We start from the raw sequence: 23,523 nt of genomic DNA, 5'->3' as shown, positions 1-23,523 counted from the left end.
AGATTATAATACCTTCTTTCTTTGATGTCTCCCCATTGCTTTTAGGGTAAATCTCAACTCCTTCATATGGCTCAAAAATATCTTGTGTGAACTGGCTCCTGCTTACCTCTCCAGCCTCATCTCTTTCTTTCTCTTAGTTTAAGTTCCAGTCATACTTAACATCTTTTAGTTCTTTGCAAAGAGGTTAAAGACTTCTCATATACTATTCTTGTCTAGCCATGTATCTCCTCACTAACCCTCAAAGCTCAGCTGACAGATCATTTTCTCAGGGAAGCCTTTCTGGATTCTTATGCCATATTAGGTCCTACTCTGATACATTTACATAATTTCCTGTATCTCACCTGTCATAATGCTCATCCCCTTTTGTTGGTATTACTTGTTTAACTGCCTTTCTTTCTGATAGCTCAGAGAAGATACGATGTTTCTGCCTTGTTTACCACCAATTACAGTGATGGGGACATGGTAGATATTTAATAATTATTTACTAGGAGGAAGAAAGAGAAATGCAAGAATAACAGTGATCCTTAACATCTTTTGGTAATACATTCAGAGGACTTTGTGACTCCATGAAAACAAGTTAATAAAGCACTTTTCTTAATTTCATTTGATGTGCCATTTCTTTTGAAAATTGCACATAAGTTAGTTCTCTGTAATTATAATTTCCTATACCTGAATTCTTGTTGAATTTTCCCTATGATTATTTTCACGCTAGGCACTGATGCATGATCTTCCTTACCAGTAATTAGGTGTCATTTATAATATAGTTCCTGATTAGATTAATTTATTCAAACAGGCTTGGGCTTTTTAATTTACTTTTGCCTGTTTTATTTATATGCCTAAAATGATATGTTCTCATATATATATATGGCAGCACCAAATATAAATAATTTTAGTCTGCCCCCCTAGCTTTTCAACATAAAGGGCTGCTCAAGGGATCCATCTCATCAAGTGCCAAGTGCTGCATGGTGTTGACCCCCAAGTTGTTGAGCTAACTTCCTATCTTTTTTATTCTTGATTTCTGACAATCTTCTTATATTACTAGCTGAAGATTCAGGAGTTACTTTCAGTAAAGAGCGTTTGGCAATATTGCTTATGGTAGAAGTTAACTAGCAGACCAAGTGCCTTGTTTACAGGCAGTACACTATTTCAAGCGAAGCTGGCTGGGCAGCAGGTGAGCTGCTGAGCCCTTCATCATTTATAATTACGGTCTCATAATATTCACTTAGCAAAGATTCTGTCTGAGTGTCTGGTAATATGTGGTTTTACCAGGTTCCTGTGTTTAATTAGGGAGGACTTTCCTGGAGGTTCAGATGGAAAAGAATCTGCTGGAAATGAGGGAGACCTGGGTCAGTTCCTGCGTCAGGAAGGTCCCCTAGGATGCCTAAGGTCTATACCAGGTCCCCATGATTTAGGCTTCCTAGGTGGCACTAGTGGTAAAGAACCCACCTGCCAATGCGGAGTCGTAAAGAGACCTGAGATCAATCCCTGGATAAGGAAGATACCCTGGAGGAGGGCATGGCAACCCACTCCAGTATTCCTGCCTAGAGAATTCCTTGGACAGAGGAGCCTGGCAGGCTACAATGCATGGGGTCGCAAAGAGCCGGACATGACTGAAGCGACTTAGCACGCATGCACAAAGTTAAAATTTGAAAGTCTTAGGCTTTATACCTTTCTATCTGGAAAGAACTCTATCTAATCCAGATCTTTGCTTGAACGGCCAAGGTCCTGGTCACCTCACTGTATGTTAATATATCCTTTTTCATTTTTAAGACGTAATGTTTTCCCTCATGTATAATCAAAATAGGTTCCGTTGACAACTCCTGCATACAATTAAAAGGCAATGAATTGCATATGGATTTTGGTTTGTGAAGTTACCTGGTCTTCCCGGGAAGTTCCTGTCTTTGCCTGCTGCTTCCTCAAAGCTTCATATTTTTGCTTTTCTCGTCTGTATTCTGCAACAGCACCATCTGGAGCAGCCTCTTCCTCTGAGGAATAATAGACTAGTTTTAGAATAAACAGTAAAAAGGCTGTATGGATTCATACTGAAGTCTATGAATGTCTATCGCTGAAGAGGAGGTCAGAACCTGGGACTGCTTTTCCTCCATTTAAAAAAAGAAAACTCTTTCTGGCTTACTTCACTCTGTATAATGGGCTCCAGTTTCATCCATCTCATTAGAACTGATTCAAATGTATTCTTTTGAATGGCTGAGTAATATTCCATTGTGTATATGTACCACAGCACTGGGATGACCCAGAGGGATGGGGTGGGGAGGGAGGTGGGAGGGGGGTTCAGGATGGGGAACACATGTAACTCCATGGCTGATTCATGTCAATGTATGGCAAAAACCACTACAATACTGTAAAGCAATTAGCCTCCAACTAATAAAAAAAAAAAAAAAAAAAAACTCAACAAACAAACCAATAAACTCTACAAGCTCCACAATGATTTCCTAAATTAGAAAGTGACTGATGTTAATTAAACAACCAATTTTAATGTCTTTATTTTATACTGTACTATTATAGTTGTTCTCACTTGTAATTATTTGACTTTAAAATCACCTATCTCACCTTTATTTTTATTTTTTTTATATTTTTTTTCTATCTCACCTTTAAAATAAGATATTCCTAAAATTCAGCAATACCATTTCATATTACTCCTTTGCCTTACAAGATATAGTCCTTCAATATTGGTTGATTTTCCAATTACTTGCCACTTCTGCTCCCCAGTTAAAACAATAACAAAACAACAACAAACAACTTCGATTTAATAGCATTACAGAATACATATATATCTAATAAAAATCAGGACAGTTACCCAGAAGCAGATGAAAGTAATCTTTACTAAATTAGAAATGAGAAAAAAATAATTATGGATTTGATCCTGCAATAAATTCCATACAAAAATTAGTTAACATCTGGGTTCACAGAATACAGTGTTGCCTCAAAAAAAAAAGTACCAATATTTTACAATACTTACATTTATATATATTAATGAAAATTTGTGACTTAAGAAAAAAACCTATACCTTCTCATCTTTGGCTGACAAACCAAGATGAGCCAGTTGTAATCAAGAATATCACAAACTGTTCTATTCAAGCCTTGGTTTGTTGCTTGCCTCTTTGTTACCTAGTTTGAGAAGCATAATTAATGTGTAATATACTAATAACCAGCCATTTTGTTCAAGAGATTATCTAGTTAAAAAAAATTTTCTTTTTTCTTAAAAAAAAAAAGAAACAAGGAGTATTCTTATGGTTACCTAATATGATTTTGATGTCAAAGGGTACAAAGATTCAATCATGTGGGATAGGAAGGTTCTGGAGATTGAAGGTACAGCATGGTAAATACAGTTAATAATACTGTATTGTATACCTAAAATTTGCTAAGAAAGTTGATCACCACACATACACAAACAAAGTGTAACGCTGTGAGGTGATGGATATATGTTAATTAGCTAGATTGTAGTTATCTAGTTCTTGGTAATTATGGTTTCTCTAGTTCTTAGTCTTCTGAGATTTTTAACTGTCTGTTTTTTCAGATGTGTTTCTTCTCCTTTTTAAATTTCTAGCCAAAATGAACAAACAGCTTTACAATAGCTGTGAGATCAGCTGGTCTTTAATTATACACATCTGTGATGCCAGGAATAAGCCTGCTAAGGTTCCATTTGGATTGCATAGAAACTGTAACTCAAACACTTCAACATGGTACACATAGCCAAATACAATGATTATCTGCTTCACAAACCCACCTGTGCGAAAAAATATGGTCAACTCTCATATTTCCTAGTGGGGCATATTATATCAGTATAAAGCCCTTCTGTTTATAGTGTGATCAAATGTTCACAGCACATTCATTTTTCATGTTTTTATTCCTCAATACTACACTCTGAGTAATTTCCTTAGCTCTACTCTAGTTCACTAATTCTCTGCTTAGTTGTATCTAATCAGTTTTAAGACATAAACTGAGTTGTTGATTTTAATAATCATATCTTATAATTCTAGATATTCTATTTCCTTTTCAAATTCACCCATGTTTTTGGTAGCCTAAGTTTTTTATTATGATTTTTATATATTTAAAAATTTCTTTATCTTAAACACACTTGTTATGTTTTATCTTTTGGGTAACTCCTGTAGTTGCTTTTGTTGTGGCTTCTGACTCTCTCCCCACAGTGGTTAATCTCCATGCGTTTCCTCATTTTTGATTCTGAGTGTGCCTACAGCTAGAGCTGCATCTCCATCATGCTCCTGAGGAGTCCCAGGCACCCAGGACTGTGTCAGCATCACTACAGAGAGCTTCTGCATTTGTTTCCACCAGGAAATTAAGGGGTTCCATTAGTGCACAGCCATTTTCCCCCAAGTTAATTTCCTGGCTTAGGATTTCTGTACTACATAGGTAGTGTACATTCAGACTTTATAGCTGTGCCTGGTAGCAGTTTAGAGTTTTGATTTTTTATGACAGACTTTTTTTTTTCCCTTCCATATATAGTTATGAAAAATGACGAGCTTCTTTGTGGACTTCCTGACCAGGAGGACAGTTTTTCTAGTTCCTTCCTCTCTTGATCCAAGACTATATATCTAAGTGTGATGTTAAAACCGGAGCTTCTAGCTATCAGAGCCTACATCTGGTTTCAATATCCCCCTGGGCAACTACTGTGTCAATTTGAGCATTTAATGCTCTAGTTAGGCCTCCCCTTTGTTTCTAGGACTTTTCTTTTCTTTCTTGCCCCCTCTCTCTCACTTCCACTTTCCCTAACCCCCGCCAGCCCCCTCTCTGTCTCTTTGAAGCTTAGCTAAATATTTATTTTTTAATTGGAGGATTACTGCTTTACAATGTTGCATGGGTTTCTGCCTTACAAGGTGAATCAGCCTTCTTTCTTGAGCCTTCCTCTCGCCCCGCCTCCACCCCACTGCCTGCATCATCACAGGACACTGGGCTGGCCTGCCTGTGTCACACAGCAGCTTCCCGCTAGCTGTTTTACACGTGGTAGAGGGTACCTGTCGACGCTTCTCTCTCACTCTCCTTCCCATGTTGTGTCCATAAATCCATTCTCTGTATTTGGGTCTCTATTCCTGCCCTGCAGATGGGTTCATCAGTACCATTTTCCTAGATTCCATATATATTTAGCTAAGATTTAAATTGGGCTGGATCATATTTTATCTAGCATTTCTATATATTTGGAGAAAGATGTTCTGTTTTAACTCAGTCCATGTGGCCAGAAGAAAAAGTAGCACATTCATGGCTTCTCTGGTGGCTCAGACGGTAAAGAATCTGCCTGCAATGTGGGAGACCTGGGTTTGATCCCTCACTTAGGAAGATCCCCTGGAGAAGGGAATGGCTATCCACTACAGTATTCTGGCCTGGAACATTCCATGGACAGAAGAACCTCACAGGCTACAGTCCACGGGGTTGCAAAGAGTTGAATATGACTAAGCAACTTTCACTTTCACTTTGAATGCCCTGAATAAGCAAAAATTGAGTAAGTGACAGGATGATGTTAGTGACATTAAACTATCTAATAAAATAGAAAAGGGGCTTGAAAAAAAATCAGTTTAAGTACAGAGTGCTCCACATCTAATACCATTCTTAAAAATCTCAATATATGCTGGATAATTTATAAATAATAATGCAACATGACAACTATTTGTAATTAACTGAAATCTCAACAAAATGTATGCTAAATAACTTGGAATGGATGAAAGAATGGGGGAAAAAAGAACATTTACTAAATACCTACTATATGTTAGGTACCATGCTAAGGTTCTTTGACTCTTCATGAAGAAAGCATCTATAAACATATTTTACAAATTAGGAAACAGGGTTAATACCACAATTCAGTTCAGTTCAGTTCAGTTCAATCACTCAGTTGTGTCCAACACCATAATTAGAATATACTAAAGCTGTAACTTGAACCCAAGTCTCTCTGATACTAAAATCTCATACTGTGCCCTACTGTCTTCAATTAAAAGTTCAATTCAGAAAACAAAACTTAATGTGTTCCCACTGTATGCCTGGCACTATAAACGATATCTAAAGTAAACATGATATAGGCTTTTCATTCTAGAAAGTAATCTGATGGGTAAAGTAAACATAATATATGTAAAAATAGTTAAGAAATCAAGCCACTGATTATAAGTATTATGTTGCTGATTCTTGGATAGACTATTTAGCCACCAAGAGAGGGTTTAAATCTTACCTATGCTATTGTTGTGTTAGTCGTTCAGTTGTGTCCAACTCTTTGTGACCCCATGGACTGTAGCCCGCCAGGCTCCTCTGTCCATGGGATTTCCCAGGCAAGAATACTGGAGTGGGTTGCCATTTCCTTCTCCAAGGGATCTTCCCGACCCAGGGATTGAACCTTGGTCTCCTGCACTGCAGGTGCATTCTTTACCACGTGAGCCACCAGGGAAGCCATTACTTGTGCTATAGTGTTAGAGTGAAAAAAAAGTGTGAAAGTGAAGTCGCTCAGTTGTGCCTGACTCTTTGTGACACCACGGGCTATAGCCTGCCAGGCTCTCCTCCATCCATGGGATTGTCCAGGCAAGAATACTGGAGTGGTTTGCCATTTCCTTCTCCAAGGAAGCCTGCATGGTATTAGAATAACAAAATTTAAATATATTAGTGACCTCCAAGATAATATTAGAAAATATATTTAAAAGGATTTGGTGACAAGAATGTCCAACATCACTATAACCATCAATTTACTATTACAGCATCAGTTTATTAGAGCACCAGAACTTAGCTAGTGTCCCATGTGGATTAGAAGCAGAACTTGGGCTAAAACTTATGTTCTGAGTTTTAGTGACATTAATACTGTACTTTCCCCCCTGTGTATTATAAAGAATGTCTCTAACTCTTCTCTAAGAACTAGTCAGAAACATAATCTTTGTTCCACTTGACTCTCTTCATTACAAAACTATTTTGTTTTGAGCAGAAAGGGGTGATGACTACTCAGTTATTGGTTACTTAGCTAATGAACCAATGGTATCCATCTACAAATCTCACTTCATAGATAAAAGGGCTTATACCTTCTACTGTCTCAGTATTAGAGCTCAAGCATCTAAAAGCTTCAAGTAGGTGCATATTCATTCATTTAAAAAAAAAGTTTATTAAGTGATTATTATGTGTTAGAAACTGTTAATAAAGCTACTTATGATTTTAAATAGCCTTCCCTGATGGCTCAGTGGGTAATGAGCCATCCTGCAGTGCCTGCAATGCAGGAGACACAGTAGATGCAAGTTCAATTCCTGAATCAGGAAGATCCCTTGGAGAACAAAACAGAAACCCACTCCAGTATACTTGCCTGGAAAACTCCATGGACAGAGGAGCCCAGTGGGCTGCAAAGAGTTGGACACGACTAAGCGACTAAGCATGCACATGACTTTTAAATAGATCGAGACCCACTATTTCAAGGAAATTTTTGAAAAATTCCCATAATAAAAATTTTTATATAAATAAAGGTGATATGTTAGTGATAATAGTAAACAACATCTGAAAAGGGACAGACTTTAATGAATATGAATATGGAAAAATACCAAAGTTACTAACATCTAATTGTATCTCATCATACTGGAAGCTACAAAGTATGTTTTTTATCAAATTTTATACATTCCTTAAATTAATTCTAGGAAAGGCACCAGACTTGAAAATAGCTAACATGATGCAAAAAAAGGAAAATAATAAATAACATGATAGCTAACATTTCAAGTACCAAGTGCCAGATACTGGTACCTTGAATTACTTGTTTAATCCTCATAAACAACATATTATTAACCCATTCTGCTGATAAGGTAACTAGGGCAGTGAGAGGTTAAATAACCTATCTTGGGGATTATAAACATGGGAATAAAAACCACGCAGTCCAGCTCCAAAGTACAATCTCTTAACCAGCGTGGTTATTTTTTCTTCATGTCTGAAACAAAAGAAAACTTAGAAGAAGATATTCCAATTTGACATAAAAAGGCATCATGTCACCATATTGGAAGTGTCTTGATGAAATATAAAGTCCTACCAAAACAGGTCTTGAATTCCTCCTGGACCATAATAAACAGGAACTGTGATATGCCAAACAGTGGGGTTAATGAAAATAATTTCCATCTAGAAAGAGTCCTTTATGGCTTTTCTTGATTCCCCTTAATTAATCATATATTTCCCTCATTTGAATTTTTAAACAGTTTGTAGCTTCTCACTTAACTATATCCTAACTTTCTCTTTGTACTGCCCCTTCAGCTATAAACTCAAATGGCAGGGACAGTGCCCTGATTGCGGGCTAGTATACTCCTTGCATAGAGTACGTATTCAGTAAATAAAAACTGAATGGACAAATAAACAGTGTGCTCATTTTTAGATCTTAAATTACAACAGTGTCCATGGTTGCCTTGTGGCTCTTGCTGGATGGAATGGCTCCTTGAGGGCCTTGTAGGGGTTTTGGGCCCCTAGTGTACAAACATTTTTTCAATAGATAGCTGCCTAATTAAGTTGAGCTGTAAGGGGTTAGATAATTTCTGATGCTTATTAAACAGAGGTGAGAGGAGTAGAAGCCAACCTGAAGGCAGATATCCCTGATGAAGCCCTTGAGCATTGAGCTTTCTGGGTAGAATCTCTGTAAGAGCCACAGCCAATCACTGAAGCTTTATACCATCTCCTTGAGGAGCTCCTGGGGATAAACTGCATATCTTCCACCTCAGTCAAAATGCCTGGTTTTTTGGTTTGTTTTATTAAGAAAATCCACTATAGAAATGATAACATTGGGAATATTCTGTGACATTAAAATGAGAGCTTACATGTAATATAGCCATAATTATAGTCTACAATATTTATTTTTTATACTAATTTTGTTTTAAAGATAACTGAAAGTGCTTAGATGATATCTTTAAAAGGTGATGAGAAGAAAACTGGTTTATCCAATGAAACTGCTAATATAAAAACTAATTCACAATAAAGAAATTATTTAATGGAGGTATCTATATTCACATTTATGAAGACTAGGCAGAAATTTAGGCAAAGACTGGGCTAAAAGTTTAATTTTTTCTGTACTATGTGCCAAAGTAAAAAATCTACAACTTATTAATTTCATTTAACCAATTTTTATTTTCAGTATATTTTTAATTCCACAAATCAAACAATGCTGGCTCCATCTGGTGGTCAAAATAAGCCTCTAGAACTTCATGAAAATCAGTCAAAAGTGATTAAATAATTTAGGTACTCTGTGAAATAATATGCTTGAATATTGAATACTACACATTGAGGTATGCCTCAACATTGAATGTCAAATGGAATTATCTACATTTACACAAATTAAAACATTTTTTCTTTCTCTGTTGTTCATCCTAGCCTCATTTCATCATGTTATTTTGGAGCTTAAAATAATTCTCCAAAGTAATATAGACTACCTTCCTCTGTGTTTTTCTATTAGATGATTTAAGAAATATAAAGGTAACACATTATAATACAGTTAAATTTATCCACATTTTCAGACTGTATTCCATTTTATATTTCCATTTGGAATATAACTATAACTATATATATATATATATATTTTTTTTTTTCAATTTAGGCACTTCCAGAAGGCGTGACTAATGAATATATGACAGCTCATATCTAGGGGTCTGTATGTTCATATTCTACTAGCTATTAAATCTTAATTTTTAAATTTAGTACAAAAGGAATATGTGCTGAATCACAACATAAAATATTAACACTAAGAAGTTTTTAAACAGTAATAACTTACTTATTTTACAGATGAGAAAACAGAGGTTCAGAGAGGTTAAATGGTTATGCTAAGCTGAGAATATCAGAAACCAGATTTTCTGATAACCCAATGCCATTTCCTATCTCTATACATTGCTATGTGTACTTTTTCTTTGTAGTGCATAATCACTTCAGATGTATTTCATTACAGTCTAATAACCACACACCACTTTCAAGTATATACAGTTGTCCCTCAGTATCTGTGGGGAACTGGTTCTAGGATCCTCAACATCCAGACTAAAATCCAAGGATGCTCAAGTTCCTTATATAAAATGATACAGTATTTGCATATAAATATGCACATCCTCCCATCACCTTTAAATTATCTCTAGATTACCTAAAACATTTTGTGTGCTAAGTTGCTTCAGTTATGTCTGACTCTTTGCAACTCCACAGACTATAGCCTGCCATGCTCTTCTGTCCGTGGGGTTCTTCAGGCAAAAAAACTGCAGTAGGTTGCCATTCCCTTCTCCAGGGGATCTTCCTGACCCAAGGATTGAACGAAACATGCATCTTTAACGTCTCCTGCATTGGCAGGCAGGTTCTTAACAACAATTAGTACAATGTAAATGCTATTGTAAATAGCTGGTATACAGAAAATTCAAGTTTTGCTTTTTGAAACTTCCTGGAATTTTTAATCTGCAAATATAGTCTTCTCTTAGTAATTTAAAAAACTTGTTTTTTAAAGTCTCATGTATGTTTAGTCACTCACTTGTGTCTGACTCTTTGCGACCCCATGGACTGAAGCCCACCAGGCCCTTCCATCCATGGGGATTCTCCAGGCAGGAATACTGGAGTGGGTTGCCATGCCCTCCTCCAGAGGATCTTCCCAATCCAGGGGTCAAACCCAGGTCTCCCGCATTGCAGGTGGATTCTTTACCATCTAAGCCACCAGGAAAGCCCAAGAATACTGGAATGGGAAGCTTAAGTTTCACTCCTTTCCAAATATGAAATTTTGTCTCTTTTTTTTTAGAGAGAGTATACTGATTGTCAAGTCTATAATTCAAATAGCAGTCATGTTGGGAATAACTTATAGTCATACAGCACATAAATTAATTACCACAACACATATACTAAAAATCAATTCAAATAAAGTTAAATGAATTTATCTAGTAAATTAAGTGATAAAAGAACATAGATTGGTAAAGACAGGTTCTGAACACTAACCGTTAAACTGATTTCAATTAGGCTTAACTGTCTTATATTTTACTAATAAACGTTTTAAATTATATGACTATCTGATAAGCTTTTCATCAGATGCTTCTCCATTCTTATTAATAATGATCACAAGAAACAAATACAATATATAGTTACTGAGAATTACTGACGGGCATAAACGCCTTTTCTTCTGGGGGCTCCAGCTCCCCACCTGTTGGCTATAGCCTGTCCTCCTATTCACTTTTACCTTATTCTGCCTCATATGGACCTCAGGACTAGTACATGGTTGACTGATGTTGCCCCCAGACCCCTCAACAGAACACACTTTGTACTTCTCCAGATGGTACGACACACAATTCTTGTAATTTGATGGGCATTTTGACAACATCCCTATGTTGCCCTGTTATTCTGAATGTGGAACCTACAAATTATTAATACATACTCTGTGCTGTAGCCATGAGGGAAAAAATCCTGAATATTTAAAAATAAAAAGATTTCATAAAGTCAATCAAGGAGGATACTAAAGAAATAACTGCTATCTAAAATCTCCTGAGGCTATGACTCCCCTAGCAAATTCAACTGTGCAGAATAACATAATTGCTAACAGCACTTAAAGGAGGATTCTATTATTTTGTAGTAAGCTCATGAAGTACTTTTCTCCAAGTTAATTATGAGAGTTTCTAAACTGGTTCAAAATAGTCCTTAAATCATTTCATGTGTGGTATGACAGAGTCTTCCTGTCCGCTATGTGACTGAGGACAAACAGTAAAGTGGCTTCTAAAATACAAGTATGACTACTCCTACCAGCACCATGACCAGTGTTGAGGATCTAGCCTGTCTGAGATACTATAACTCTGTGCTTGACTTCTCACCTTAAATTTATGCTGTAACAATGAGTATGATCATCTCCATTTTACGTATGAAGAAACAGAGTTTCAGAGAGTTTAAGTAATTTGCCCAAGGTTATATGGCTAATAAATGATAGAGCAAAAATCTGAAATTAGGGCTGTCAGAGTTCAAAGTCCACGCTTTTTCTAGCCTATTACATGGCAAACCATTATGGTGGGGGCACTGTTACACATGAGGGTGAGGGAAAAAAGACAGTTGTGATGGGGCAGAGCTTGGAGGCTGGAAAATGGATGAGACACACTCTTCAACTATGCGAAGGTGCAAATGACATGAGAGGACCTGATAAAGTAATTATGAAATTTAGGCAGAGGAGGGAGAGGGGAAAACTGGGTGGTGGAAGTGGAAGCAGAACTGGGCCTTAAAGGAGCAGTAAGATTTAACCACCGCAGGTAGAAAAGACAACACAACCAAAGCACGAAAGCAACGTAGTGCAGGGTACACATGATGGAGAGGAGTAATATTTTGGGAAAATGAAGAATGGGTAAATAAAATTTGGAATAAAGAAAATAAGATAAAAACCTGATCATGAAAGGAATTTGAACTCCCTTAGGGGAAGCAAGGAGGAAGCCACAATTTATACCGTGCAGGTCACAAGTGTTTGTGAGCCTTTTACAAAATGAAATGAAGTGTGCTGAACCACCCTAGGTTGTTAAGTTATTTGAACTCATTTCTAAGAAGCTTTTTAAAAGGTATTTTATTATTATGGTACTAGTTTGAGTTAGTTGATAAAATTACAATTTAAAGTTTCCTGGCATCCACACTTCCCTAAATCAAGGAAAACAATGCATTTCCCATATTCAGTGATGAAGAGAGCAAAAGCAAGTGGGTAAGAGAGAGAAAGAGACAAAGAGAAACTGACTCCCCAGATCTTATAGGATTTCCCCCTAATTATTTTAGGAAGAAACTTCAAAAAATATCCTGGAAAAATACATTTTCCACATCTATCAGAATAATTTAATTTAAATGTGAAAATATGTGCCATTATTTGAAAGGACCATACTCGGTATTTCTGGCTCTCTTCATGGTCTCAGAATTTTTTTTTTTTACCTGCCTAGACTGTTCTATAATCTGGTTCAGATTTTATCCATTCTTCCCAACCCCCATTTTTAATGATAGCTCTAACAAGGTACATTTAATAAAGTGAGACTAGAAAAAAAGAAGATCAAATTATGCTTCATCTGAAGTTGACTGTGTCCAAATATGCTTTCTGGAACCTGGGGTTACAGGGTGAGTTGGATGGGGGTCATTTTATTCAATCTTAGTGGTAATGCTGTAAATTATAGGCCAGTCCTCTGTCTGCTGATTCTGGCTTCAGGCTAACAGGTCATATTGCTTGTGGCTTCTTTTATTTTATTTTAAAAGGAAACAATGCTTTGCAGTTTTATAGTGGAAAGAATATTGGACAGAAGATCTGACTCCTCAAATCTACTGTTTAAGTTAGGGTGAATACTAAGTATCTTTAATACTCTGGTTTCTTCATTTGCAAAATGGACACAATACTTGTTTAATCTACTTCTCAGGACTGTTACAGAACTAAGTGTAATGAGTCATGTGACAGGATTTTGTAAACTATTCATGTTATATAAATATGAGGTATTATTATTTGGCAGAGAATACAGAATACCACATTTTATGCCTATAAGCTACTTTATAGTTATGGTTCCCTTCAAATGACTAAATCTCAGTTGAAGAAGCAAGGAATAGATACAATATTTTTCATACTGTTAACATACTTGTTTGACTAAAAATATTTCTGTATATTAAATTATCTTTTCAAAGCACCAATAAAATTTAAACTTGGAAGAAATGTAGAGAATCCTTGTGATGTGCATTATCAGAACAATTTATATTTTTCTAAATTTAAATGTTCAGGTAGTATTCTTGTTATGAGGTTTACCCATAATTCTGAATTTGCTTATGAATAAGCAGTATCTGCTGGCATGCTGATAGGATGGAAAATGCTTTGCTATTCCTACCTTCTGAACAACAACTATATTCAACCTGTTTTGTTGTTCAGTCCCTAAGTCGTGTCCAACTCCTTGCAACCCCATGGACTGCAACACTCCAGGATTCCCTGTCTTTCACTATTTCCTGGAGTTTGCTCAAATTCATGTCTACTGAGTCGGTGATGCTATCTAACCATCTCATCCTTTGCCATCCCCTTCTCCTTCTGCCCTCAATCTTTCCCAGCATCAGGGTCTTTTCCAATGAGTTGGCTCTTTGCATCAGATGGGCCAAAGCTTCGGCTTCAGCATCAGTCCTTCCAATGAATACTGAGGGTTGATTTCCTTTAGTATTGACTGGCTTGATCTCCTACTGGTTTTCAACTGAGACCAATTTCAACTCTCCCAACTGGTTTGAGAGTTGAAAGGACTCTCAAGAGTCTTCTCCAACACTACAGTTTGAAACTGTCAATTCTTTGGCACTCAGCCTTCTTTATGGTCCAACTCACACATCCGTACATGACTACTGGAAAAACCACAACTTTGACCTGTAGCTGACACTTACACAAGTAGGGCTTCCCATATGCCAGTTATTTTAAGTGCTCTGTGCATAACTCATTAAAATATAATAGGAAAGAAACTGCCACTAGAAAGATGAGGGCACTACATTTGGAAACCTATCATTTTGGAAAAAGCGGAAAACTGAAAAAGTGCGTGATGAGTGAATGTTGGTGAGCTCAAACTGAAAAGGGCACCAAAGTGAGATCCAACCTGTGAGTTCACTAAGGGCGGTGACTTTTCTGCTTTACTTGCCAATTTATGTCTAGAGCTTAAAACAGTGCCTGTATGTTTTCAGGCATTTGACAAATATTGTTCTAATGAATACATTTTTTTAAAAAAGAAAAGTCATATTTCAGAGGAAAGTGGATTCTTAAAGAAAATAATTGAGAGTGGGAAATGGTAGTGTGTCAAAGCAGAGTAGGCTGAAAACCCAGTCTTCTTTGTCTCAAACCATGGAGAGCTGTAATCTTCAGGTGCTCGCTTAGGCTTAGTGGCTCTGAACATTTCTTATACGGTACCCACAGTCAAAAAACAATCAGGAAACCTAGGAAATATAATACTCATCAAGGTAGTTATCAACTAAAGTTAGTCTCTGAACTCTACAGTATAAAAACACATTTAATGGAGGAAATAAAATGATTTAGAAAGTACCTAAGTTTTCAAATGGTATTAATTAATCCTTCAATGAATAAGGATTATTCTGGTTTGTTTGTCTGATTAATTTCATAAACTGAAATCGTTACCACAGCAATCTTACACTTTTTTCTTGGTGAAGTGGAAAATTTCTCACCCTCTTATTTTGGATTAGAACATAATTACAGACACATTCTCACTGATTAATTTTTCAAAAATCTCTGGCTTAGTCACAAAAGAAAGCCAACACATTGAATGGACTGGGTTCAATATTTTGAGTTAGCAACTTTACATTCTATTCCCAGCTTTGTCACTCTCTGAAGTAAAGGCTTGAGTCGACCTCACAAAAGCTTTGTCTCTATTTTCTTAGATGGTAAACTCGGTATTAATTACTATTGCCTTAAGAGTATATCAGGTAGTAAATTAGTTACTGTGATATGCTTGTTAAAATACCTAGAAAAGTGAGAGTGTGAATAATAGAAAAATAAACAAGCTAATCTTGAGAAATATTTCTGAGAAACTAAGTTGATTGGATTCTATCCCAATAGTCTGCCCAGAATCTTCACAAGATACCACAGACTAGGAAAGTCTTTGGCTGTAGTAGGATAAATATTACAACCATTTTCTCTTCAACCACAGCCAAATTGGTAAGAACACACATAATTTTTCTTCTACATTTGCTTAATATTGAACTCAGCACAACATGAAATAAAAGTGTGAGGGATGTCTCCATGGTTTTTGTAGAAGAGAAAGTACAAAGGACTTATTTTTGATGTCTTCTTGTAGCAGGGTCAATCTGTCTCCTTACATCAAAGAAAATACTGCAATTAATTAAGATTTTTAGAAATAAACCAGAACAGAGTGGTTAAGTAGGAAATTAATGCTGCTAATTCTTGGTTGGGGTTATTTGAAAAAAGTCCAAACTATAAGAGGGTTTCTAGAAAGTATTCTAATATAGCGTCTAATATACACTGCCAAATAGTAAACTTGACCCTTGAACAATGTGGGCAGTTAGGAGTGTCAATCTCCCAACAGTTAAAATTTTGAGTACAACTTTATAGTTGGTCCTCTATATCCGTGGTTCCACCTGTACAGATTCAACCAATCACATGCTGGATGCAGCCACTGAAAAAAATCATGAATAAATGGAACTGCACAGTTGAAACCCTTGTTATTCTAGGGTCAACTGTAATAATAAAACTATAAATTTACAAAAATTATAGACTTTTATAGAATAAAAATTTTAATATTCTTTCTTAGGTGTTCATATATATGTATATATAATAGGTGCTCAGTCACTAAGTCATGTCTGATTCTTTGTGACCCCATGGACTGTAGCCCATCAGGCTCCTCTGTCCATGGGATTTTCCAGGCAAGAATACTGGAGTGGGGTGCCATTTCCTTCTCCAGGGGATCCTCCCAACCCAGGGATGGAACCTATGTCTCCTGTGTCTCTTGCTTTGGCAGGCATATTCTTTACCACTGAGTCACCTGGGAAGCCCTCATACACACACACACACACGTGTATATACATATACATATGTATATATGTGTCACAAATATATGCATATGTACATATGTGTCACATGTACACACACGTGTGTGTGTGTGTGTGTGTGTGTGTGTGTAGATATAGAGAGAGAAAGAAGATGACTATAGATATTCTAAGATACTCTCACTAAGCCTTAAATTATCATAGGGAGGGACAAGATAAAAATGACTGCCTGAAAATTCCTTTCCACTTTATATTTCAGACACACAACTTCCAAGACAAGAAAAGGTGCCATATTTTCTCTTGTTTCCATGTATTTGCATGCACTGTATCTTCTATCTAAAACTCCATTATTCAGTTAACTTAGTCACCTGAACTAGTAGCCTCAAAAATCTGTAAAAGTGAGAGGTTTCCAGAATACAAATGACCCACTGAGAGGTGAAAAAAAAATGTAAGAATGCTGTTTATATTTCACTGTATCTTTTAAACTTTTTGGTATATGTTATATACAGTACCTACCAAATGAATATGCAGTAGCACCTACGTGAGTCATAAACACACTTTAAAAACATATATATTGGAAGTGTTCATATTTATAAGTGACCAAAATGTCCATTCAGTTGACAAATTAACAAAATGTGGATTAGTCATAAAATTGAAATCATAAAGAGGAATGAGTTACTTGATATGTCCCACAATATAGATGAACCTTGAAAGTGAAAGAAACCAGTCACAAAAAGCCACACATTATATGATTCCATTCATACGAAATATCTTTAACAGAGAAGTCTATAAAGACAGAAAGTAGATTAGTGGTTGTCTAGGTTTGGGGGAGGGGAGGCTGAGGTTGTCACAGCCGATAGTAAAGAATACATCTCCTTTTTGACATGATGAAACTGTTCTAAAATTACAGTGATGTTTGAAGAGATTTATGAAAAAATGCTATACTGGTAACTGGTAGTCTGCCTCTTTTATCTGTTAAAACTACAAACCCTATATCCTCACTGTACGATCATAGATTAAAATAATTTTAAGGTGGCTTAAGGAATTAAAAGTATAAATAAAATAATAGAATAAACTATAGGAAGATATGAAGGAATATTTAAACCATCTTGATCAGACACCTGGGGAGTTTAAAAAAAAACAACTGAAACTGGGTCTCACTTCCGGAGCTTTGGAATTTTCAGGTGATTCTAATGTGCAAAAAAGTTTGAGAACCATTGGAAGTGATGAAGGAGAGATCAGGAAAGGCATCTTAGAGAAATGGTCTGAAATAACAACTTGGGTATGGAGGCAATATCCACTACATATAGAAATCATTTCAGGAAGAGGAAGTTGTGATACAAAGGCTAGATGGGAAATAGGTGGTTTGCAGAAACATTAAGCCTATGTGGAGCACAGAATCCACAGTGAGAGATGAGACGAGTGTGGCAGGCAAAGTTTAGTCCATGTGGGGCCTCGTATGGAATGCAAAGGATTTCATCCTGTAGGAAATGAGACGCCATTAAAGAATTTTATGAAGGGGATTGACACATGATCAAGTTTGTGTTTAAGAAAGCCACACACAGAATGTATTGGCAGGATCTGAGATTAGCCACAGAGATTTGTTGGCAGCCTGTTAGCAGGTTGTTAAAATAGCCCAACAGAAAAAATCGTGGCTAAAATGGTCATGGTAGGACATAAGGTGTGGACTTAAAACCTGCAGTAAAAGAGGTGGAATTTGCAAGAGAAATGTACAAAGAACAGATTTGTTTTGAGGATATGGCAGTATTTTGAGATGTAAATCTAATTCTTTTCATTTAGGAAAAAAAATGCAAACACTAATCCCTCATTGACACATGATAAATGATTTTTTTCTAAAAATACCTCTAGGTATCTAGACAATAAAACAGTTTCTAAAATAATTATCCTTGAGGTCATGGATTTCACATTCATTTTCAGAAATCTTAATTTATTTATTTCCTAAAGTAAAATAATGAATTTCCCTGAAGTTATAATTCTACATTTCCCAAATCTCTTAAAAGAAAAATCAAATCTTAAAAAGAAACAAAAACACCCAGTAGGTAAAATTAAAGTGATTTTGTAAAACACCATCAGCTCTAAAGTAAGATTTCAAAAGTCTTCCGAAACAGTAGGTTGTTGATCACATTAAAGTTAGGGGTTTTCAAAGTGACACTGTTTTTTGATCTTATTTCATCAAAATTATGTATTATTCATGATTTCTCTCTCATACAGATTACTTCTTTTATGTTTCGTCAAGGTTCTATACATTATCAAACTAAACTACTTAGCTCGTGTCATAAGAATGTGTCCTTTTGTCCAGTTAGACCCATTTCTTCCTTTCTCCTTGAGTGAGGAGCCTTCTTTTGATTTTAGTATTTCTCACTATTCTGAATGCCTCTAAAACTTATAGTTCACCTGCACACCAAATTTAGCACTTGAAATGTCTGTTAATTGTGAATACTGTTCAATTATGGCTATTAATTATTAAATTGTCTATTAATTATAAAATATCTGTTTCTCATGAACAGTCTTGTTCTATCCAGCAGAGGTTAGCTATTTTAGAACTGGGGAAAGAATTTTGTGGCGTTTTCTTTTTCCTGGTTTAGCACAGCACTATTAGACATTTCGTATAATGCACTGATGATGAACTTTTTAGACTGTGATTTAGCACAAGAAATAAGTCTTAATTCTAAACACATACATGTTTGGTTTTTATAACTAACATATAAAACTGTAGGTATAAGGTTGAACCATATGAAATTACTGGTATTCTATTGTTCTACCCACAAAAAAAGCAATTCCATATGTTACTAAAATATAATGAAAAAAATAAAAATTTCATAAAACACTATTTACCCTTACTACATGTGATGCCCTCTGATGTTTTCTGGTTCATGCCATTCCATTAAATCAAAATGTTGATTAAGACACACTATTGATTTCATGACCCCCCAGTGAATTATCAACTACAGTTTGAAAACCCCTCCTGTAGCCTCTAACTTACTGTTCAGGCCTGCCTCTAGCATAAGACTTAGGCTAACAGGATAAAAAGATCTTGAGAGACTCACGAGTGGCCTAGGGCAGCAGGGTAAAGATGAAGCAAGTCATAAAGGTGGTGCAATTGCCTGGAAGCTGTCTGTGCATCCCTGAGTACTTAGCAGAACTGGCAAGGACCATACAAAAAGGACAGAATACAGAGATTGGAGAGCTTGATTAAATCCTTTCTGACTCGACACAACTAAAGTGATCACGTAACTAGACTGTGATTCAGCATGGTTGACTGGTAATGTTCAGAAGGAGGGCTATCCCTTGGCAAACAGTGATAGCTTTATAAGGCTCGCTCCAAAGCCCTTTCCTGAATCCAAAAAAAACTTTACGTGTAATGCCAGATTTTCTTCCACAAGGAGAAGAGGCCCATAGGGAATAGCTCTGTCTGACACTTCTTTCCTTGCTTTTTAGAAGACAATCATTTTGTTGGATGAAATGAAACTTTCCATGCTGCATAACATGTTCTAAAAGTAAAGCTTATCCAGTTCTGTTAATAACGAGTGAAAAAGTACAGATGATAACAGATTGCAGACATACTGCTTATATTCTGATTAGGCTTTTAGCTTATTAAAAATGATGTTTATACAAAGATCTTGTACAAAAGCTTAATTATTAACCATTTTGTCAATGAAAACCCCAAAACACGAGTTCTTATCCAAATGACTCAACTACTATCAGACAGATGCTGATATGTGCATGGGCCAGTGTCACTTGAAGCTCTAAGGCGTCAAGCAATAGCACAGGCAGTCAGGCTAACATGAATCATGTGCGTTCATGCCACCCCCGCGCATCCTTTATGTTACCAGCAGCTTTATCTGATGGAACAGTGTTGACAGAACTTGAACTGGTGCCAGCCCTACTGATGAGAAAAGGTGGAACAGTTGCTGGCTGGAGGGAATATTTCCTTTTTTGGAGGTAGCAGTAAGATGATACATGAAACCATGGTTGAAATGGATTATCACAGTTTTCTCTTATAAAAAAAATGTTTTTAGTTTTTAGAAAAAGAATCAAAGAAAGTCAAATAAATGGTCAGTGTATACAACAAGGCATAAAAAAGTGAGACGAAAAATATAAATCCAAAGGAAATAACACCTGACCACATAGATAAGCATACTAGAACCAAACTGAGTTCTAGCTCATGCAAGGTTATGTTTGGTCCTTTTACCTTTTATCTCAGCAGATAAAGCAGAATAGTAAAGATAAGAATGCCAAGTCCTAGTCAGCTGAGAGGCCTAACGACTCATCATGCCTATCAAAAACTACAGACCTATGCTGCCAATATAAAAATCAGAGGGAAAAGAAATTTCCTGTCTAATTTTAGGAAGGAAGCAAAACCTGAAACAAGTAAGTTTTATAACTGTAAATGCTAATAAGAGTAAATAGAAATAGCAGTTTTAATAATAAGTATCTTTTTTTTGGGGGGGGTGCACTGCATAGCTTGCAGGATCTTAGTTCTGATCAGGGATTGAACCTGGGCCCTTGGGAGTGAAAGTGCAGAGTTCTAATTAATGAACCACCAGGGAATTCACAATAAGCATCTTTCTTAAGATAACCAGTAACCAATGTACAAATTACTACAAAAGTACTTTAATCCAAAATATAGAAAAGAACAGGCTTATATTAAATATTCAATATTCTTGTTTTTTCCATTTTGAGACAACAGGGAAAGAAAAAGGTAGACTCATAACCACTTTTCTGAAGGTCAAGGCTTCCTTGGCTCGCATGAAGGATGACACATTATTCCACAAAATACCATACTAGATATTGACTCTGATTATGATTATACAGTGGAAGTGAGAAATAGATTCATGGGATTAGATATGATAGACAGGGTGCCTGAAAAACTATGGATGGAGGTTCGTGACATTGTACAGGAGGCAGGGATCAAGACCATCCCCAAGAAAAAGAAATGCAATAAGGCAAAATGGTTTTCTGAGGAGGTCTTACAGATAGCTGAGAAAAGAAGAGAAGCAAAAGACAAAGGAGAAAAGGAAAGATATACCCATTTGAATGAAGAGTTCCAAAGAATAGCAAGGAAAGATAAGAAAGCCTTCCTAAGTGATCAATGCATAGAAATAGAGGAAAACAATAGAATGGGAAAGACTGAAGATCTCTTCAAGAAAATTAGAGATACCAAGGGACCATTTCATGCAAATGATGGGCACAATAAAGGACAGAAACTGTATGGACCTAACAGAAACAGAAGATATTAAGAAGAGGTGGCAAGAATACATAGAACTATACAAAAAAGATCTTCATGACCAGATAATCCTGATGGTGTGTTTACACACCTAGAGCAAGACATCCTGGAATGCAAAGTCAAGTGGGCCTTAGGAAGCATCACTACGAACAAAGCTAATGGAGGTGATGAAATTCCAGTTGAGCTATTTCAAATCCTAAAAGATGATGTTGTGAAAGTGCTGCACTCAATATGTCAGCAAATTTGGAAAACTCAGCAGTGGCCACAGGACTGGAAAAGGTCAGTTTTCATTCCAATCCCAAAGTATGCAATGCCAAATAATTCTCAAATTACCGCACAATTGCACTCAACTCATACGCTAGTAAAGTAATGCTCAAAATTCTCCAAGCCAGGCTTCAGCAACACATGAACCATGAACTTCCATATGTTCAAGCTGGATTTATAAAAGGCAGAGGAACCAGAGATCAAATTGCCAACATCCATTGGATCACAGAAAAAGCAAGAGAATTCCAGAAAACCATCTACTTCTGCTTTATTGATTATGCTAGCCTTTGACTGCATGGATCACAACAACTGCAAAATTCTTAAAGAGATGAGAATACTCTCATATACCTTACCTGCCTCCTGAGAAACCTGTATGCAGGTCAAGAAGCAACAGTTTCTTCAGCCGGACAAAGAACAACGGACTAGTTCCAAATTGGGAACGGAGTACGTCAAGGCTGTATATTGTCACCTTGCTTATTTAACTTACATGAAGAGTACATCATGCAAAATACCTGACTGGATGAAGCACAAGCTGGAATCAAGATTGCTGGAGAAATATCAATATCCTCAGATATGCAGATGACACCACCCTTATAGCAGAAAGCAAAGAGGAACTAAAGAGCCTCTTGATGAAAGTGAAAGAGGCGAGTGAAAAAGCTGGCTTAAAACTCAACATTCAGAAAACTAGGATTATGGCCTCTGGTCCCACCATTTCATGGCAAATAGATGGGGCAACAATGGAAACAGTGACAGACTGTATTTTCTTGGGCTCCAAAATCACTGCAGATGGTGACTGCTCCCATGAAATTAAAGGACACTTGCTCCTGGAAGAAAAGCTATGACCAACCTAGATAGCATATTAAAAAGCAGAGACATTACTTTGCTGACAAAGCTAGTCAAAGCTATGGTTTTTACAGTAATCATGTATGGATGTGAGAGTTGGACCATAAAGAAAGCTGAGCACCAAAGAATGATGCTTTTGAACCATGGTGTTAGAGAAGACTCTTGAGAGTCCCTTGAACAGCAAGGAGGTTAAACCAGCCAGTCCTAAAGGAAATCAGTCCTGAATATTCTTCAGAAGGACTGATGCTGAATCTGAAGCTCCAAAATTTGGTCACCTGATGCAAAGAACTGACTCATTGGAAAAGACCCTGATGCTGGGAAAGACTGAAGACAGGAAGAGAAGGGGACGACAGAGGATGAGATGGCTGGATGGCATCACCGACTGGATGGACATGAGTTTGAGCAAGCTCTGTGAGTTGGTGATGGACAGGGAGGCCTGGAGTGCTAGAGTCCGTGGGGTTGCAAAGAGTCGGACACGACTGAGCGACTGAACTGAAGAGGCTGCAGGATCCAGTGTAGAAGTGGAAGAGCTGGTCTGGAGTATGAACAGCTACAGGGCGACAGGCAAGCAAATTTCACAGATCCAGGTGAGCTGGCAGCTGCGGTGATACACTTTTTCTTCTAGCTGCTTACAGTAAGAAATCTCACTCCTCTTTGGCACTGATTAGTCCTATAGGTCTAGTTTTGACCAATGATATGCAAAGGGACGTCTGGCAGGGGATTCT

General features: G+C 36.7%; 1 protein-coding gene across 2 annotated transcripts in view; it reads right to left on the bottom strand.

Moving 5' to 3' along the window:
- The window catches only part of CWC27 (CWC27 spliceosome associated cyclophilin), a 221,697-nt gene that overhangs the window by 39,492 nt on the left and 158,682 nt on the right, over positions 1–23,523 (bottom strand). Inside the window, exons 12-13 of one of the 2 annotated variants that reach the window (XM_070476747.1) lie at positions 5,732–5,782; positions 1,876–1,985 (exon numbers count right to left, since the gene is read on the bottom strand). In XM_070476747.1, the coding sequence (XP_070332848.1) occupies positions 1,876–1,985; positions 5,732–5,782 (161 nt within the window). The remainder of the gene's footprint in view (positions 1–1,875; positions 1,986–5,731; positions 5,783–23,523) is intronic. The other variant, XM_070476748.1, reaches the window with a different exon arrangement.

Source organism: Odocoileus virginianus, chromosome 14 (assembly GCF_023699985.2).
Source record: "Odocoileus virginianus isolate 20LAN1187 ecotype Illinois chromosome 14, Ovbor_1.2, whole genome shotgun sequence".
Lineage (NCBI taxonomy): Eukaryota > Metazoa > Chordata > Mammalia > Artiodactyla > Cervidae > Odocoileus > Odocoileus virginianus.
Note: the sequence above shows the minus strand (reverse complement) of the source record. Positions and strands in the feature narration are given on the sequence as shown.